Source organism: Delphinus delphis, chromosome 12 (assembly GCF_949987515.2).
Source record: "Delphinus delphis chromosome 12, mDelDel1.2, whole genome shotgun sequence".
NCBI lineage: Eukaryota > Metazoa > Chordata > Mammalia > Artiodactyla > Delphinidae > Delphinus > Delphinus delphis.
In genome coordinates, this window is record NC_082694.2 from 10,130,538 (window position 1) to 10,150,962 (window position 20,425).

At 49.2% G+C, this 20,425-nt stretch overlaps 1 protein-coding gene across 1 annotated transcript; it reads left to right on the plus strand.

Annotated features, from left to right (window-relative positions):
- The first annotated feature begins 5,647 nt into the window (after nt 1-5,647).
- Nucleotides 5,648-13,589, plus strand: ACTR1B (actin related protein 1B). Its single transcript, XM_060027312.1, has 11 exons — nt 5,648-5,806; nt 7,667-7,731; nt 8,948-9,023; nt 9,352-9,477; nt 9,829-9,953; nt 10,196-10,412; nt 10,534-10,626; nt 10,723-10,897; nt 11,971-12,032; nt 12,285-12,325; nt 12,520-13,589. The coding sequence occupies exons 1-11, from the start codon at nt 5,759-5,761 to the stop codon at nt 12,620-12,622; spliced, it is 1,131 nt and encodes a 376-aa protein (XP_059883295.1). The 5' UTR covers nt 5,648-5,758; the 3' UTR covers nt 12,623-13,589.
- Nucleotides 13,590-20,425: the final 6,836 nt, after the last annotated feature.

Genomic DNA, 20,425 nt, shown 5'->3' on the forward strand with positions numbered 1-20,425 from the left:
ATGTATTCCTGGAGCTTCGTACCCAACCATCTTCTATCTAGGCCTTGGTTTTTCTCAAGTTTACCTGGGAGGCTTGGAATAGATCAATGAGTCCCAGCCTAGAATCACCTGGAGAGCTTTAAAAACTACTGATGCAAAGGTAGATTTCCCATGTCAGGAAATCTGATCACGTGTCTCTTTTTAACAATCTCCCAGGGGATTCTCATGCTCAGTTAGGGCTGAGGACCTGGGAGAAGGTCTATCTCAGCCTCAGGGCCTCACCCTCTCTACCACATGCAGAATTCGACTGGGGACCTCAACTAGGCAGATGTGATGCAGCTGGTCTGAGCTGGGATCTGACACTGCTTTTCCAATAGATCCCAGATGGTGGCCCTGCTGCTGCTACATGGACCCCTGCTTGAGGAGCAGAATCCTTTCCAACTGTTTATCTTCTATGTTTTTCTTAATTTCTTGAGACTCTGACACTTAGAGAACCCGTTCTAGCCTCAAAGCAAAGCACTTTCCTTCCCATCAGAGCAGCAGGAAAGGTTATCTGGGAGACCACCACGGACACGCATGAGACTCTTCATACAGCCTGACAGTTTCATGTGGGGAGATTACTTACCAAATAGTTTAACCAAATGTTCTTCTCGCTTATTTGAACTCAATGCAAAGTTGGCATCTCTCAAGCTCTTTTGTTGAGGATAACCTATGGGAAAGTAAACTTTAGCTGTGAGCCAATCTTTCACTGGATCTGCATGTAATTCTTTTTAAATCGATACACTCATGCATGGTATTTGAGAGAAACATCCTGCAGTTGGCCTGCTCTAGGGGAAATAGCACTGGACTTGGGTTCCAGTACACATTTTTTTTTTTTGCGGTACGCAGGCCTCTCACTGTTGTGGCCTCTCCCGCTGCGGAGCACAGGCTCCGGACGCGCAGGCTCAGCGGCCATGGCTCACGGGCCCAGCCGCTCCGCAGCATATGGGATCCTCCCAGACCGGGGCACAAACCCGCGTCCCCTGCATCAGCAGGCGGACTCTCAACCACTGCGCCACCAGGGAAGCCCCAATTGCTTTTCTTTTAAAAAGAAATCAGCTCCATATTAAAGGACTTGACTTTTTGGATAAAAACCTTCCCACAAAGAAAACTCAAAACCCAGACGGCTTCACTTGTTAACTCTATCAATAAGGAAGAAACATCATCACTTCTACACAAACTCTTCTGAAAAACTGAAATTGAGAGAGTACTTTCCAATTCATTCTATGAGACGAGCATTATCCTGATAACAAGCCAGACAAAGATTACAGGAAAAGAAAAGTATAGGCCAGTATCTTTCATAAACATAGATGTAAGAATTCTTAACAAACTTTTAGCAAATTGAATCCAACAATATTTTTTTAAACGATAATATATCATAACGAAATGACATTTATTCCAGGAATGTAAAACTGATTGAAGATTCAAAAATAAATCAGTGTAATTCATCATGTTAATACAAAAATCATATGCTCATCACAACAGATGATCAGAAAAAGCATTTGACAAAATCAAACATCCATTCAGGATAAAACTCCCATTAGCTAGAGAACAAAGGGAATTTTCTCAATTTGATATAGAGTAGTTATACTCTTTATCAGGGGATTCCCTGCTGGCGCAGTGGTTAAGAATCTGCCTGCCAATGCAAGGGACACAGGTTCAAGCCCTGGCCCAGGAAGATCCCACATGCCATGGAGCAACTAAGCCCGTGCGCCACAACTACTGAGCCTGAGCTCTAGAGCCCGCAAGCCACAACTACTGAGCCCACGTGCCACAACTACTGAAATTGAGAAAAAATTACTGAAAAAAACTCTAGAGCGCCTAGAGCCCGTGCTCCACAACAAGAGAAGCCATGAGAATGAGAAGCCTGCGCACCGCAACAAAGAGTAACCCCTGCTCACCTCAACTAGAGAAAGCCCGCGCACAGCAATGAAGACCCAACACAGCCAAAAATAAATAAATAACTAAATTTATTTTTTTTTAAGTAATATATATCGGGAAATCCCTGGTGGTCCAATGGTTAGGACTCTGCACTTCCACTGCAGGGGGCGCGGGTTCCATCCCTGGTTGAGGAACAAAGATCCCACAAGCTGCCCAGCGCAGCCAAAAAAAACAAAGGGATATATCATAAAGACAGACATATAGACCAATGGAATAGAATAGACAGCCCAGAAATAAGCCCCCACATATATGGTCAAGTGATTTTTGTCAAGGATGTTGAAACCTTTCAGCAGGGAAAGGTAAATCCTTTCAACAAATGGTGCTGGGAAAACTGGACATCCACGTGCAAAAGAATGAAATTGGACTCTTACCTAACCTCATATACAAAAATTAACTCAAATGGGTCAAAGACAAATATAAGAGCTAAAACTACAAAACTCTTAGAATAAAACATAGGGCAAAGCTTCAGGACATTGAATTTGGCGATGATATCTCAGATACGACACCAAAGGCACAGGCAACAAAAGAAAAAAATAGGGAAATTAGATTTCGTGAAAATTTTTAACTTTTGTGTATCAAAAGACATTATTAACAGAGTAAAAAGGCAACCCATAGAAAATATTTGCAAACCACATATTTGATAAGGGATTAATATTCAAAATATAGAGAACTCCTAAAACTCACCAAAAAACCCAATTCAAGGGCTTCCCTGGTGGCGCAGTGGTTGAGAGTCCGCCTGCCGATGCAGGGGACACGGGTTCGTGCTGCGGTCCGGGAAGATCCCACATGCCGTGGAGCGGCTGGGCTCGTGAGCCATGGCCGCTGAGCCTGCGCGTCCGGAGCCTGTGCTCCGCAACGGGAGAGGCCACAACAGTAAGAGGCCCGCATACCGCAAATAAATAAATAAATAAATAAATAAATAAATAAATAAATAAATAAATAAATAAATAAATAAATAAATAAATAAAAACTCAGGATTTAATTGCCACTAAAAAAAAAAAAACCCAATTCAAAAATGGGTAAAGGGGACTTCCCTGGTGGCGCAGTGGTTAAGAATCCGCCTGCTAACGCAGGGGACACAGGTTCGACCCCTGGTCCGGGAAGATCCCACATGCCACAGAGCAACTAAGCCCGTTCGCCACAACTACTGAAGCCCGTGCACCTAAATCCCGTGCTCCTCAACAAGAGAAACCACGGCAATCAGAAGCCTGCGCACCACAATAAGGAGCAGCCTCTACTCACCGCAACTACAGAAAGCCCACGCGCAGCAACGAAGACCCAACACAGCCAAAAAAAAAAAATGGTAAAGGACTTGAATAGACATGTACCCAAAGAAGATATACAAATAGCCAATAAGCAAATGAAAAGATACGCAACATCATGAATCATTAGAGAAATGCAAATCAAACCTATGATGAGCTACCACCATATACCAATTAGGATGGCCACAATCCAAAACAAAAACAAAAACAGAAACTAACCAGCGTGGTGAGGCTGTGGAGAAACTGGAACCCTTGTGCACTGTTGTTGGGAATGAAAAATGATGCACCCACTATGGAAAACAGTATGGCTGTTCTTCAAACAATCAAAAATAGAATTATAATATGATCCAGCAATCCCATATCTGGTTATATATCCCAGAGAATTGAAAGCAAAGTCTCAAAGAGGTATTTATACACCAATGTTCACAGCAGTGTTATTTACAATAGCTAAAATGTGGAAGCAACCCAAGAATTCATCAATAGATGAATGGATAAGCAAAATGTGGTATATACATACAATGGAATATAATTCAGCTGTAAAAAGGAAGGAAATTCTGTCACATGGGGAATGGGGAGTTATTGTTTAATGAGTATAGAGTTTCAGTTTTATAAGGTGAAAAAACTTCTGGAGATGGATGGTGGTAATGGTTGCACAACATTATGAATGTATTTAATACCACTGAACTGTACACTTAAAAATGGGTTAAGAAAAAGAATCTAAAAAAGAGTGGATATACATATGACCCAGCAATCCCACTACTGGGCATATACCCGGAGAAAACCATAATTCAAAAAGACACATGCACCCCAGTGTTCATAGCAGCACTATTTACAATAGCCAGGACATGGAAGCAACGTAAGTGTCCGTCAACAGAGGAATGGATAAAGAAGATGTGGTACATATATAGAATGGAATATTATTCAGCCATTAAAAGGAACAAAATTGGGTCATTTGTAGAGATGTGGATGGGCCTAGAGAGTGTCATACAGAGTGAAGTAAGTCAGACAGAAAAACAAATATCGTATATTAACACATATATGTGGAATCTAGAAAAAATGGTATAGATGATCTTATTTGCAAAGCAGAGAGACACAGAACAAGTTAAAAACACCAAAATTTAAAAGTTTACATTGTAAAAAGAATTTGCCCTTCATTTCCCCGCATTTACGGTGGCCCCTTTCCCATATTAAAGAGTCTTGAAGGTGCCTCATACACTCTTCAGAGCCATTCACACATAGAACATTCTGGACACTGTGACTGGCTTTCTTTGCTTTGACTTAGCCATATGTCCTGATGTATTTCATATCAGATTATATATAACTCCTTCATTATCTTAAACAATTGCACGTTGACCCATTTTATGAATGCATAGACACCAAATACAAATGAACACCTACCTATGATTCTATTTGCATAAAATTCCAAAATAGTCAAAACTAACCTGTGGTGACCGGTAGAATGCAGGATAGTGGTCACCTCGGAGGAGGAATAGGGCAGTGAACGAGACGGGTGGGAGGCTACCAGGGAGCTGGTCATGCTCTGATTCTTAAACTCAGTGATGGTTATACGGGCGTATCCACATGCTAATAATTCACTGAAATGTACATTTATGATTTCTGCACTCTTCTGTATGATGTCGTGCTTCAGCTTTACCGAATTTAATCTCACAGTCTAGTGGGAAAGTTATACAGAGCGGCAAATAACTATGGCTCAGTTTGGTCAATGAATTCAGGACTCGGTATCTTCTTGCCCTGTTGCAGCAGTTGACCCCAACGCGGCTGGAGGCTGACCGCAAGCTAATCCCAGCTGCTGCCAGCTGGATAGCCTTGGGCAAGTTACACACGCGTGAGCCTCCTCGGTTCCCAAATCTGTAAAATGGGAATAATAATACCTCATACAGTTATTGCAAGGGTGTAATATAGTAATCTATGTAAAGTGGGTAGGAGTGCTCCGCAAGCACGTAGCAGGTGTTCCATTCACTCCAGCTACCGTTACCACGAAACTGTCATTTTTACAAGGAAAAGGATCCTCCTCAGTGCTCAATAAAGAAATGCTTTGGGGGAAATATCCACCGCCGGTCTCCTCGGGGACGGCGAGCTCACGAAGAAGCGTGGTCGGAGGTGCTGAAGCTCGGGAAAGCAGTCTCCCTGGACAGGCGACCTAGCAGCCCACCACTCGCTGACCGCCTCCTCCTTAAGCGCGGGGCAATGACGTCACCCCCACACGGTGCAGCCTACCTTGGAAGCTCCCCAGCAATTCCTCCGGGCCGTCTCCATTGGCTGGCCAGGACAGGCGGCCCCGCCCCTTTGCCCGCCGCGGGACCCGGGGGCCCGCCGTCAATCTGCCCAGGTGGGAGCGGTGATTGGCCGCGGGGCCCGCCCCCCAGAAAACTCCGCCGGGCTTGCGTAGGCTGCGCGCTCGGGGAGGGAGGGGCGCGGTACCGCGTCAGGAGCCACCGCTGTCCCGGTCAGCACGCCAGGCCGCAGTTGGTCACTCCTGCAGCCCGCCTGCTGGGCAGGGCCGGCCCGGCCCGGCCATGGAGTCCTACGACATCATCGCCAACCAGCCCGTGGTCATCGACAACGTGAGGCTCGGCAGCCGGGGGGAGGGCGCACGCGGCAGTGCACGCGGGGACCCCCGACAGACTCGGCTGGTCCCTCTAGCTCACTGCCCGCCCGCCACCCCTGCCGGCCGTCCCCACCTGGCCCTGTAGTTGGGGCCACGGGGCCAGCCCCCCGCTGGCGCGGCGGAACCCCAGCCCGAGCCCTCCCTGAGCCGGGCGGGGAGGTCCGTAGAAGAAGGGGGTCCCATCGTTCTGGCGGCCCTTGGTCAGCATCCGGAGAGGTGGGGTGACAGTCGGGCGGCCCGGCCGAGGCACCCCGGACCTTTCTCAGTTGAGAGTGGGGTTGCTGGGCAGGTTTCGACCCCAGCCCCTTTACCCCTTCTCAGGCTGTGGCCCTGGCTGTCCTCTTGCACACTGCTGGCCCCATCTTTTGGAGAAGGTTGGCCTGGGGACCTCTACAACAGCTCTTTCCAAGTGCTGCACCCCCAGGCAGCACTACCAGAGTGGGCAGGCCCTACTGCGCCCTTTTCCTGGGACTGGGGAAAATGCAAGTTAAGCTCTGCCCACCACATAGCCGCCGCCACCTGGCTGACCACTTGGCTACTTTGACCCTCTCCTTAAGTGCTCCCCGAGCCAAGCAGAAGTTCCACAGCCGGCAGGGCAGTGGAGAGAATTCAGGACTCCTCTTCCCAGGACCCTTAGCAGTTTGGGAACATTGTTTGCAAACCTCAGAGGAAAGTTGCCTGGCTTCATTGTGGTTTGTCCTTCAGCACTGGGGCTCAGCATGTTTTCTGGTCCACGGGAAGAAAATGAAGGGCAGGGATCTGTGGATCTGCCCCTAGCTGGGTATCTGCCTCTGGTGTGTGGGCCTTGGAGTTTTTGATAATGACTCACTTCTCTTTCTGGGATCTGTCTCCCTGTAATCCCTGAACGGCTGTCTTTTTTGGAGTACCCATGTACGTGCCCTGAGTCACAGCAGGGGATGTTTAATAAGGCTAGAGCTGGGCTTGGAGGATGCTCTCCATCAGGCTACAGGAAAGATCAGGCCAGTTCCTTACTTGGCGGGCTAATCAACAAGTTAATGAGTTTAGAGGGCAACCTGTTTGGTTCCTCTGGGCTTCCAGCCCCTCCTGTGTAACTTGGGGGTGTTTATTTCTGCTTTGCGGACCCCAAGGGTTGTGATGGAGATCTATGGGAAGAGGGGTTGAGATGCTCATTCCTGCAGTGAGTGGGAGGTTTCTAGACGCCAGGTTCCCTTTAAGATATTCTAAGTCCAGCTTCCGTGCTGGAGCAGTGGCAAGACCAAGCTGTCCTCCTGTAGTCTCTGGAGAAGCCACTTGAGGAGAGGTGCCAGTTGTCCCAGTGAACCCAGTGATCTTCCCCAGCAGGTCCTATATGTGGCCCATGGTTGCTGAGGGGAGGGGGCCAGAGTGTTGCAAAAAGCTTATGGGTTGCTTCTAGCTGGGTTTTGGGAGTAGCTTGTGCAGCTCCTGCCTGGAGCTGACCTTGGAGTGTGCAGACGAGGATGTACTTCATGGTTCCTCCATCTCCACACTAGTGACATTTTGGCCTGGATAATTCTTGGTTATGTGGGGCTGTCTTGTGCCTTTTAAGATGTATAACAGCATCCCTGGCCTCTACCTAGAAGCGAGTGGCAGCCCCCGCTCCCCAGTCTCCAGACGTTGTCAAATTTGGGGGAGGGAATGCAAAATCGCTCCCGGTTTTGAAGCACTGGTGTACTTGTAAATGGCCTTGCCCTCTTGGCAGGATCTCAGGCTGCCACCCCGGGCTGCCATGGTGGGGCAGCAGCCCTCCCCATGGCAAGGCACTGCCTTCATCTGGAGGTGAATGTTGGGAGCTAAACATTGAATTTCTTTGCAGGGTTCGGGGGTGATCAAGGCTGGCTTTGCAGGAGACCAGATTCCCAAATACTGTTTCCCAAACTAGTAAGTGTTGCTCAGGCAGCATCCCTAACCCTTCGGTTTGCTTCCGTAGAGAACGTGGGTCCTGTGTCACAGCTCTCTTTGAGGCCAACTCTTGTCCCCACCTGTAGGGAAGACTCCAGATTTGTGAAGCTGTTGCTCTTAAGGGCGCTGGAAGGAGAAGACCTGTGCTCTGGGCTTCCCCCTCCTCTTTGGAGGCTGATTTTGGTCCCTCCTTTAGCCAGGAAGGAGGAGAAGCCACCAGCATTCCCCTCGGGACAGGGTGTGGTAGCAGCAGCAAGAATAAAAGAGAGACATCTCCAGGAGAGAGACCTAGACTCAGAGGAAAAAGTGGGGAGTTAATGCCACCCCTTCCTCCCGGGAAATGTTTTCTTCAGGGCCCATTTAGTTTCAGACTCTAGAAAATATTTTGTTCAGTCAAGGAGGGTCTTTGCCTGAATGGTGCCAGTGGTGGCAGAGGTGAGGGGGAGGTGAAACCTGGAGAAAGCCTGGAGTGCTTCTCCGGCCACTGTAGCCCATCGGGAAGTTTTCCCTCGGCCGTGTCTCATCTCAAATCCTGGAGGTTTTAGGGTTTAGTGGCCCAAGCCGGGGTGGGGGAGTCCTAAGGCCCCTGAAATGGCTGGCTATATCAAGACAGAGCCAGCCTAAAGCATCCAGTGGGGCCTCAGCTTTCCTTTTGAACTCACGTTGAATGTAATTAAAGGTTCCTCTTGATGTGCAGGGAACTTGGGTCAGATTTTGTAATGGTAGCCCGTCCACTCTGCCAAGAATTGCATCTCTGTTCTGGAAGCCCTGGCAGTGGGAAGGGGCAGGAATGACTGAGTGAGAGAGGGGTGTACACGGGAGCCACAGCCCAGTTTCCTGGGGCCACCCCGCCTTGGTCTGCCCTCCTGAAATCGAGAGCGTGGGCTGAGTCATCGTGGCTACAGAAGCTGACCCTCTGCCAGGGCTGACATTACAGAGCTCTCAGCCGTCTCTGGGAGGGCTGGTGGGAAATGGAAGTGACACCTCGTCTTCTGACCCTGAGCCTTCTGTCCTGCCAAGGCCTGCTCTGTAGTCCCGTGGCCCATAGGCCTAGGTTCTGACCTTTGCCCCGTGGCCACCTTCTGATGCTTTGAGTACAGTTACCCTCTTGACCATTGGAGTTGGACTTTGGTCTTCCTGGACTGGGCTCAGCTGTGCCCCCTGCCCACCTCCCTGACCTCTCCTGTCTTCGCAGTGTCGGGCGCCCCAAACACATGCGGGTGATGGCTGGAGCCCTGGAAGGGGACCTCTTCATCGGACCAAAAGCAGAGGTAATACCTGTGGAGCCTGCCTTTTTCTGGGTTTGGGGGTCTTCATTGTCCCAGGAGCCTTGACTGGTGATCAGAGCTGTACCGCCAGAGAGGGCCCTGGGCGTCTCTTCTCTGAGGCCATCTGCCACCCTCTCTGGTCCTGGCCTTGGAGACTGGCTGGGCTCTGAGAGCCTGAGAAGCAGTTGGACAGATGAACCTGTGCTGGGTTCAGGACCTGTCATGGGGCATGGGGACACCCGGCGAGCGGATGAAGGGGCAGCTCCCAGGCGGGCGGGGAGCAGTTGCTGGGTGAATGTCTGGTGCCACAGCTGGCCTCCCCCCTCCGCAGGAGCACCGGGGGCTGCTGACCATCCGCTACCCCATGGAGCACGGAGTGGTGCGGGACTGGAACGACATGGAGCGCATCTGGCAGTACGTCTACTCCAAGGACCAGCTGCAGACCTTCTCCGAGGAGGTGGGGCAGCGGCCCCTCCCGCCGGGGGGCCCAGTTCTCCCTGTGGTGTCCTCTCCCTGCCCACGGCATCCCAGTCAGGCTTCCTCGTTTCCTCTGGCTTTGTCAGGGCCTGCCACCTCTGTGTTGCGTGGGCCTGGGTCCACACAGTCCGTGGCCGCCGAGCAGAATTTCCCAGGGAGCGCTGGATCTTTGGAAGAGTAAAACTACTGGCAGATGATGGGCTTGTGCCGTCGGGAGGGATGGCAGGCCGCAGCTTCATGTGCTCACAGGGGCGGGTGGCTCTCTGGAAGGATCATTGCAGCGCCAGCACGCTGTCTTTGCACCTGCCGGCAACTCTGGCGTCTCTTGCAGCATCCTGTTCTTCTCACGGAAGCTCCGCTCAACCCATGTAAGAACCGGGAGAAGGCGGCAGAGGTGTTCTTCGAGACCTTCAACGTGCCAGCCCTGTTCATCTCCATGCAGGCCGTGCTTAGCCTGTGAGTGCTCCCTAAGCCCTGCGGCCCCTCCATCTCCGTCCTCCCTAGGGGCAGCCTCCTGCTCGGGATGACCAGGCATCTGACTTCCCTGTAGAAACAGCCCCCTGATGACCGTCCCTTTAGGGAGTCCCACGGGTCCCTTTTTCAGACCAGATGATGCACATGTCCCGGGGTCCCTTCCAGGGGTGAGGAGGTCCCCATGCCTCAGTGGCTGAGGTGAAGGGATGCTGACCTGGTGACAGGTATGCAACAGGACGCACGACGGGAGTCGTTCTGGACTCAGGGGATGGGGTCACTCACGCCGTCCCCATCTACGAGGGCTTTGCCATGCCACACTCCATCATGCGGGTGGACATCGCCGGCCGCGACGTCTCCCGCTACCTCCGGCTGCAGCTGCGCAAGGAGGGGGTTGACTTTCACACCTCGGCTGAGTTTGAGGTTGTCCGGACCATCAAAGAGGTGACGCAGGGCAGGAGGTGGGGAACGGGGCGGGGGGTGGTCGGACCCGGCGTAAGGTTGAGCCCTGGGTGCGGGTGTCCCGGTTGCCGCCTCCTGAGGGCTGTGTCCCTGCCCACTGCAGCGGGCCTGCTACCTGTCCATCAGCCCGCAGAAGGATGAGGCTCTGGAGACGGAGAAGGTGCAGTACACCTTGCCAGACGGCAGCACCCTCGACGTAAGTTGCCAGGCCAGCCCCGGGCGGGGGCAGGAGTGATGCCAGGACCTGGAGGAGGAGGAGGAGGCCTGTCTGCCTCAATCTTGTGTTCCCAAGGTGGGGCCAGCGCGCTTCCGGGCCCCCGAGCTGCTGTTCCAGCCAGACCTGATAGGGGATGAGAGTGAGGGGCTCCACGAGGTGCTGGCCTTCGCCATCCACAAGTCTGACATGGACCTTCGCCGGACGCTGTTCGCCAACATCGTGCTCTCCGGTGGCTCCACACTTTTCAAAGGTACCACAGTTGGGAGGTGGTAGTATGACTTGGAGGCCAAGGGCAGCTGGACCCTCAGACTGCATCCTGCTTCCTAGAAGCCTGGGAGATGGCCCATTTCCTGTTGGTTTTTTGGGTGCTCAGTTTTTGTTTTTTTTAAGAGAAAGATTTAAAATTAAATTTTGTTTACTTTGTAAATAGGTGATAAGTTTAACGAGGTCTAAAATGTATTAGCTGAAGTCTGCCTTCTCCCATTGTCCTGGTCACCCAGTTCCCTCCCCACAGGAATTGTTAGTTTCTCAGGTAACACCTGTGCATGAATAAGCACTCCCTTTTCACACAGCCCTTAGTGTACTGAAGCTCCACGCCATGTATTTTTGACTTTGCACCACATCCAGAAGATCTTTCCTAGAGTGTAAGTTCTCTTATCTGGCCGTATGGGATGGATGTGCCATTTAACCGTTAACTGCGGATGGCCTCGCGGACGGTGAAATTCTTTCTGATCACAAAGATGCTGCAATGGTTGACCTCATACACTGTTACTTCACGTGATGAGAACATACCTAAAAGAAAAATCCTAGGACTAGAATTGCTGAGGAAGAGGGTGCGTATGTGCATTTGTTACCTGGTAGATATCACCAGAGTTTCCCTCCTGAGAGGCTGTGCCACTTGCACCCCCATCAGTTATGGACGAGAGTCCCCCGGCGCCGTCCCGACACTGTGTGTGTTTGCCCATCTGCTGGGTAGAAGTGGGAGGCGTGTTCTCCTGACTCGTCATTCGCCTTTGCCTTTGCTTCTGGCGGTTTTGGCTCCAGAGCAGCGGGGGAGGGAGAGTGTAGGGGTCGGGCAGAGCTGAGTGACTTGGGGTTCTATCTCATGCTGCCTTCCTGAGGAAGGAAGCTGGGCCCACCTGTAGGCATGCTGCTGGATCTTTTATGCCTTTGGGGTGGCTTGCCCTTACCCTTAATCCTGGCAAGAATGACAAAAACAAGCGTGGCAGCACCTGGGGCTGGGGCACCAGAGGTTGGATGCGGGGGAGCTAGTGGTAAAGGGTCGGATGTGGACCCCCAGTTCAGCCAGCCTTGTGTTCACAGGCTTTGGCGACCGATTACTAAGTGAAGTAAAGAAGCTTGCCCCCAAAGACGTCAAAATCAAGGTGAGGTTATGGGGAGTCCCCATGGGGCATGGGGGTGCTGGGCAACCTGGACCCGGGGAGGAAAGAGCAAGAACCACCCTCAGATGCCCTCTGCCTTCCAGGCCCAGCCCAGCCCTGCTGCTCCCCCTGCTGCCAGCTGAGGCACTTGCTGCCTGGCCTCGGGCACTGGGAGAAAGGCCCCCCCTCCCTGAGGCTGGGACTGGGGCTTCTGTGCGGGGGTGGGGCAGTCACGTTGCCGCTTGCTCCCTCTAGATCTCAGCCCCTCAGGAACGGCTGTACTCCACGTGGATCGGGTGAGGCGGGGCTCACGGGGAGGGCTCTGGGAGGAGACCACTGTGCCCTGGACACTTCTCCCCGGGTTGGCCCAGGCCAGGTGGAGGTGGGTGGGTTTCCCTCCCAGGTAAGGGAAGTGGAGCTCTGGGCGCCCAGGGTGGGCGGTTGGCTCAGCCCTCAGGTCCACAAGACTGCTCTCCCTCCCTCGTCACAGTGGCTCCATCCTGGCCTCGCTGGACACTTTTAAGAAGATGTGGGTGTCCAAAAAGGAATACGAAGAGGATGGCTCGCGGGCTATTCATCGTAAAACCTTCTAGCGCCCAAGGAGGAAGGTGTAGCATTGGGAGGATGGGAGGAAAGGGGAGCCAGAGTCCTTAACCCTTTCTGGTCCGGTTCACGTACTGGGCCTCGGGGCCCCCTGCATGCCCTGAACCCCCGGCAAGTGGTGCAACAGTGCTTCCCTGCAGCCCTCCGCACACACACACGCACACACAGTAACATTAGCTGCATGGATGGGAGGCTTGAGCTGGAAGGTGGGAATTGAGGGGCCCAGCTTTGGGCGGTTCTGGGTGTCCCCCTTGGCAGAACCAATTAGGCCCATGACTCTCTGCTGCCCCGAGCTCCAAGGCCAGACACCCAAATACCCCCATTTTCTCCGACAGGGCCAGAGTGCCTGGATGCCTGTATAACTAGCCTTGGGGAGTGGGGTGGAGGAGGGGGCAGCCAGCAGCTCCCTGCCGGTGTGTCACTGCTTCTCATGCCACCTCCTCTTCCTGACCCAACAGAGTAGCCCGGAGGGCCACACCTAGGCATCCCTGACCCTTTCACACTCTGTTCTCCCATCTTTCTGGATGGGTGCCTTGGTGTAGACTGAGTTCTTGTCAGTCTTCTTCCGTCCCCCATAAGGAGTCTGGACTGGAGTCCGACCCTTTGGAGCCAGAGCAGAGGATGCCCTGGGTTTGGGCGGCCGCAGCGTGTTGCGTTCTCCCCTTCAAAGCACTTCAGTGACTTGCTGCTTCCTGTCCTTTAACACCAGTACCTGGGACAGGAAGGGTGAATGGTCTTCATTTGTTGAAGGGAAGCCACTTAATCACAAGTCAGACCTAGTGGGGGTGAGGAGGGCACACTTCCTCCTCCCACCTCTCCCACAGAAGAGGTCTTCATTTACCTTGTGGCCAGGACCCCCATCTCCCTCTTCCGCAAATGTACAATAATTTAACACAGTTGCCTGAAAAAAATTTTTTTGTAAATCATTATAGTAATAATTATGGACAAGGCCCAGTGTGTGGCTCTGTTTTCTTGTGGTTCTTTGCACTGTTGTTTGCTCATCCATCCCTGAAGACCAAAGCAGCACGGCACTGGCTGTAGCTCAGAAGCCTGAGATTTCAGTGGTTGGCGGGGCAGCGTGGCACGGGAGGTCCCAGGAGGCTGGGCTGTCAACCTGGTGGCTGAATTCCCCAGCCTGTTTACACGCTTGCTGCAGTCTGCCAGGAGAACAGGCTGCCTTTCTCCCCTTTATTCTTGGATGGGGCCTTGTGGCAGGCGGGGCTGGGGCTGGGTGCATCCACACCCTCACCTGTTCTGTTTGAGCACCTCTGCTGCCCGGCTCAGATGTAGCTGAGGCCAATAGACCAACACTGATACAGGATCCAAGTTCAGCCAAGTCAGGAAGCGGGGTGATGGGAGAGATGTAGAAGGCTGTGTCGATGAGCTGGGCTCTGAGAGAGTAAGCTGAGCAGCAAGGAGAGGAAGGGCAGTGGACGGAGAGGGAGCAGTGAGAAGTGAGTGGAGAGTGTCTACCCTCTCCTTCCTCATCAAGTACTTACATCAAGAACACCTACAGTATGCCCAGGAGGTGCCTTGTGTTTGGAGCCCGCAGTAAACAAGACATATCTTTGCCCCTAAAAACACAGATCAGGGGAGAAAGATACACAGGGCATTTCAGTACAGAGCTGGGGGTCAAGAGGAGGGGCATCTAAGCCAGCAGGTGGGGCAGGCAGACTTGCATGGGTGTAGGAGGGGTTAGCCAGGTAAAGAGGGGGTGTTCCTGGGAGAGGTAAGAGTTCAAGGAGACGCCTGGGACCAGTGGGGCTAGAAAAAAGGACATGGGCCCAAGCGGGGCTAAGGCGCAGGGCAGCGTGAGTGGCCTCTGGCTATAATGTGAGGTAAACCAGAGGGGTAAGTTGGGGCCAGCATGCAGGGGGCCTCGGGAGGGTTTTTAGCTGTGTCCTGAGTGACGGGCAGTCAGTCAGGGGCGCATGGTTATTATAGCTGTGTGTTGAAGGCGATGGACTTGGTGGGGCTGAGGGAGGGCCCGGAACTCAAGAGATCAGGCAGGAGAGGAGACGTCACTGAGTCAGGCCTGTCTTCAGAGAACATTTTGTGAGGCTTTGTGGTCACAGCGTGCCTGTCCCCAAGGGGAAACAGAATTTACAGAGAGACCTTTGTTTGGGGTTCTGTTTATGGTACCACTTTCTCCCAAGCACACAGGCTTAGAGCCTTGTCACTTTGCCTTCTCCCTTTTACCTTCCCCACGTTCTGTCAGTTGCCAGGTTCTGTTGGTTCTGTAGCGCCTTTCCCACCTGGTTTCTTTTCCACAGTAGCCACCGCCACCACCCTAGCTCATGACCACAGCTCCATCCTCCCCACCCAATCCATTTGCCCTTGGATCTAAAGCCCAGATAGCCTTGGCTCTGCCACTTCCTAATCCAAAATGTCAGGCGGTTCTCCACTGCTTGGTGAAATAAAACTGAATTGATGCAAAACTGCTGGTGAAATTGCCCTCATGAGCTATGCATTGTTGCGTTTAATTGTGGCCCTTTGGAGTCTTGTTCCTTCCCTGTGTTAGGCTTAGGCATTGTCATGCCCTGATTTGCCTGCCAGCCTCTACTCATGGTCTTCTGTCTGCTGGGAATGACTTTCCCTAATGTCTGTCAAAATCCCATCCTTTAAGGCCGAGCAACAGTCTCCCTACTCCCTCTCCTGCAGGGATGGTGTGGTTACAGAGCTCTAGCCCTGCTGGGTTTCTCACTGTTGGAAAAAAGCTACAGATGAGACGGTGATAAGGCTAGAATGAACCCTGTGGTGTTGGATGGGGATTGGGGGTAGTATGAGCTCACGGCTTTTATCATACATACAGAAAGATACTGAAGTAAATGGGTTAGAATATGTGTATGTATATTTCTTAGCACTGTCTGCTCAGAGGGCCTAGAGACAATGACACCCCAGTGGCAATAAGCACAGATAGTATCCAGATCTTGGTTTCTAAATACAATTCTTCAATAAAAGGAACCAGAGGTCCTTGGAGAAATTGCAGACCTGGGGCAGAGAAAGTATAAAATGAGCCTAGCCTAGAATATCCTGTGGTACTGTAAAGGAAGGAAGTGCTCAAAAAAGAAGATGGCCTCTCTGAAGGACTCGGGAAACAACTGGCAGGAGCACCCAGTGGTCAGATTTGTATTATACTGGATATATTTGTACTATACTGGATTATATTTGTATTATGCTGGATTATATTTGTATTATACTGGATTATATTTGTATTATACTGGGTTATATTTGTATTATACTGGATTATAAGTCATAGAATAAAATAGTCATGAGTCCAGTCTGAGATCAATCATGGGGGAGAAGGGACAGTTCTTACTTGTAGAATTCCAATTAATGAATGTAGAAGGAATAACAGAAAATCACTGTTAGGCAAACATCACAGTTATCATTGCTGCAGGCAAAAATGGATGCAAAAACTAGTAAGCAAAAAATAAGGACATGTGCGCTGTCTCAAAGTATCTCCCCATGAAGTACTTACTAATTAAAAAAGGAAAAATAGTAACCTTACAGTGGAGAAACCTAGTAGGTATCACCTTAACCAAATGATCAAAGTTTACATCCCCGGTAATCACTATCTTGACGTGATGCATTAAGAGACGGCAATGTTACCTGTGTATTGTTGGATAACCTCCACCTAACCAGGAGCAAACAGCAGGCGAACCCAAACTGAGGGCATTCTATAAATCAGTGGACCAGCGATCTTGTTCAAAAGTGACAGATTATAAAGACAAAGACTGAGGAACTGTCACAGGTTTGAGGAGACCAAGGAGGTATGACAGTGAAATGCAACATGAGATTCTGATCAGAAAAGGACCTTACTGAAAAAGCCGGCAAAATCAGTTAATAGTACTGTATCAATGTGAATTTCCTGGTTTCAGTCACTGTACTATGTGTTAATGTCATAGGTTAATGTTAGCAGAAACTGGTGAAAGGTAAACAGGAACTCTATACTATTTTTGCAACTTTTCTATAGGTCTAAAATTATTTCAAAATAAAAACTTAGAGGGGAAAAGCTCAGGCTTGAGCTAAATGGTCTGGATTCACAATCCTGCCACCACAACTAACTAGCTGTGTAATCTGGAGCTGTTCCTAGGTTCCCGCATCTCTAATATGGGGGTGATAATAATAGCACCTACCTCACGGGTTTAACAGCCTGCAACATTTTGTGCCAGAGAATAAAAGAAGTGCTACGAGAATGATAGGGGCATGTCAAAAGGCCACAGGAGCCCGCTTGAAGAAGCTTCCACTGGTCAAATTTGGAACAAATTAAACATCAAAAAATAATGACAGTTATGAATTATAATTCATTGAATACAATGTGAAAGCATAAGTCTATACTGATATAAATTAATAAATTGAAAGTTCGATGAGGTACAGGGTATTGATATCTCAAAGTATTGCCCTGTAAGATACTTATTAATAATTAAGGGGTGGTGGGGACTTCCCTGATGGCGCAGTGGTTAAGAATCCGCCTGCCAATGCAGGGGACATGGGCTCGAGCCCTGGTCCAGGGAGACCCCACATGCCGCAAAGCAACTAAGCCCATGTGCCATAGCTACTGAGCCCTCACGCCTAGAGCCCGTGCTCCCAACAAGAGAAGCCACCGCAACCAGAAGCCCACACACCGCAACAAAGAGTAGCCCCCACTGACCACAACTAGAGAAAGCCTGTGCGCAGCACCGAAGACCCAAACAGACAAAAATAAATAAATAAATAAAAATTAAAAAAAAAAATTAAGGGGTGGGAATTCCCTGGTGGTCCTGCGCTTTCACTGCTGAGGGCAAGGGTTCAATCCCTGGTCAGGGAATTAAGATCCCGCAAGTCACATAGCATGGCCAAAAAACTAAAATTAAATTTAAAATAATAATAATATTTGAGGAGCAACTATACAGTGAAGAAACCTGGCAGACATTAAGCAAGTGACCAAAGTGAACACCTCATCAGCAACTGGACAAATCGACGTCATGTGCCCACTGAGAAGCGTCCAGCATCACCTCTGTGTTACTCCTGCCCAAGATGCATAACCTGAATCCAATCATGAGGAAACATCAGACAAACCTAAGTTCTTGGTATAATTTTCAAAGCTGTCAGTGTCACAGGAATCAAGGAAAGACTGAAGAACTGTTCCAGAATGGAGAAGGCTAAAGGGACATAACAACTAAAGGTAACAGGAACTGGATTCTTTGCTATAAAGGACGTTATTGGAACATTTAGCAAAACTTGAACAGGGTCTGAGGATTAAATGGTAGAAATGTACAAGCTGTAATTTCCTGATTTTGATAGTCACATTGCAGGTATAGGAGAGAATGTCTTTGTAGGAAATGCACACTAACCTGTGATGGGGCATCAGATAGCAACTTACTCAAGTGGTTCCAGAAAAAAAGATCTTTGTACTTTCAGGTTGTTTAATAAATACCATTAGAGAGATACCTGTATTCTTGCCTAGTGAGGAGAGACAGGATCCAATTTCTGAGCTGCTAAATGGCTGGATGGAGCCCATTTCTACCCACAGGCAAAGGTCTGGCGCTCCTAGTTTAGGGTGTTACATTTCCTCTTTGCCCCTAGGGCTCCCAGTTACCAACAGGCAAGAAAAAGAGCTCTTCATGCTTTTGTGCTTTTGTGGTTAGCCTGAGGTAGAGGTTCTCTGCCTTGGCGGCATGTTGAAAGCACTTGGGGAACTTTATAAAGTAATAATGCCTGGGTCTCACCCCCAGAGACTCTGCTTCAGTGGTCCGGGTGTGAGCGGGGTATGGGGAACAAAAATATACCCAGGTGATTCTAATGTGCAGCGAAATTTGAGACCCACTAACCCAGGAGACAGGACTTGAATTCACTGATCTATTGATGCCATTAAAGCATTACAGTTCTATAGAAGTCTGTCATGGGTCTCACTGCACTGAAATCAATGTGGCAGCAGGGCTGTGTTTCTTTGTGGAGACTGGGGGAGAATCATTTCCTTGCTTTTCCCAGCTTCTAGAGGTTAACTGCATTCCTTAGCCTGTGATCCCCTTTTTCCATCTTTAAACCAGTAACATTGCATCCCTCTGACGATTCTTCCACAGTCACATCCTCCTGACTCTCATTCTTCTGCCGCCCTTGTGATTACTGGGCCCACCTGGATAATCCAGGTTACTCTCCCTATTTTAAGGTCAGCTGATTAGCAACCTTAATTCTGTCTGCAATCTTAACAACCTTTTACTGTTCGACCTAACATATTCACAGGTTCTGGGATTAGGACATGGACATCTTTGGGGGACCATTATTCTGCCACCACAGTCTGGAAATATATGGACATTTTTCTTTCTTAGGGGAAAACTGGTTAAAATTTTTAAAAGAGAAAAGCAAGGGGGTATCTAAGGCAATCTACAGATTCAATGAAATCCCTATCAAAATACCAGTGGCATTTTTCACAGAACTAGAAGAAATCAGAGTTTGTATGGAACTACAAAAGACCCTGATAGCCAAAGCAATCTTGAGAAAGAAGAACGAAGGTGGATGTGTCATACTCCCTGATTTTAATCTATACTTCAAAGCTACAGCAATCAATACAGTATGGCACTGGCACAAAAACAGACACATACGTCAATGAAACAGATTTGTATCAAAAAACAAAAAGTCTGCCTACTGAATGGGAGAAGATATTTACAAATAATATATCCAATAAGGGTTAATATCCAAAATAGATGAAGAACTCATACAACTCAACATCAAAAAAACAAACAACTTAATTAAAAAATGGGCAGAGGACCTGAATAGATATTTTCCCAAACACATGTAGATGGCCAACAGACTCATGAAAAGATGCTCAACATCACTAATCACCAGGGAAGTGCAAATCAAAACCACAATGAGATAACATCTCACACCTATCAGAATGGCTATCAGCAAAAAGGCAATAACTAATTTGGCAAGGATGTGGAGAAAAGGAAACCCTTGTGCACTATTGGTGAGAATGTATATTGGTGCAGCCACTATGGAATTTTCTCAAAAAATTAAAAATAGAACTGCCGTATGATCCAGCAATTTCACTTCTGGGTATTTACCCAAAGAAAAAAATTCAAAAAGATATGTGCATACCAATGTTCATTTCAGCATTATTTATAATAGCTAAGATATACAAGCAACCTAAGTGTCCAACAATAGATGAATATATACATATATGCAATGGAATATTACTCCACCATAAAAAAGAATGAAATATTGCCATTCGTGACAACATCGGTGGACCTAGAGGGTATTATGCTCAGTGAAATAGGTCAAACAGAGAAAGACAAAAACTGTAAGATCTCACTTACATGTGGAATCTAAAAAACAAAATGAAAATAGACTCACAGAAACAGAGAACAGGGGAGGCGGGTAGGAGCAAAATAGGTGAAGGGAATTAAGAGGTACAAACCTCCAGTTGTAAAATAAGCCATGGGGATGTAATTTATAGCATAAAGAATATAGTCAATAATAGTTTAATAACTTTGTATGGGGACAGATGGTTACTAGACTTATCATGGTGATCATTTCATAATGTAGTACAACTGAAACATAATATTGTAATATATTTCCATTTTAAAAGTTAAAAAATAATAAAGGTGCAAGGTGGGCTTGGAGATGAGGGAGGAAGCAGACAGAATAAATAATGATATGAAGAGTCAAAAAGTCCACTCTAAGCAGAGTTTTGACTGGAAAGGGAGACGGTGAAAAAGGAAAGAGGATGTAGGAGATGGGCCAGACAAGAGGGCTTGAAGGTAGCACTAAACCAGTCTTCCTGACTGGGAAACTCTTGTTTATAACAGCAT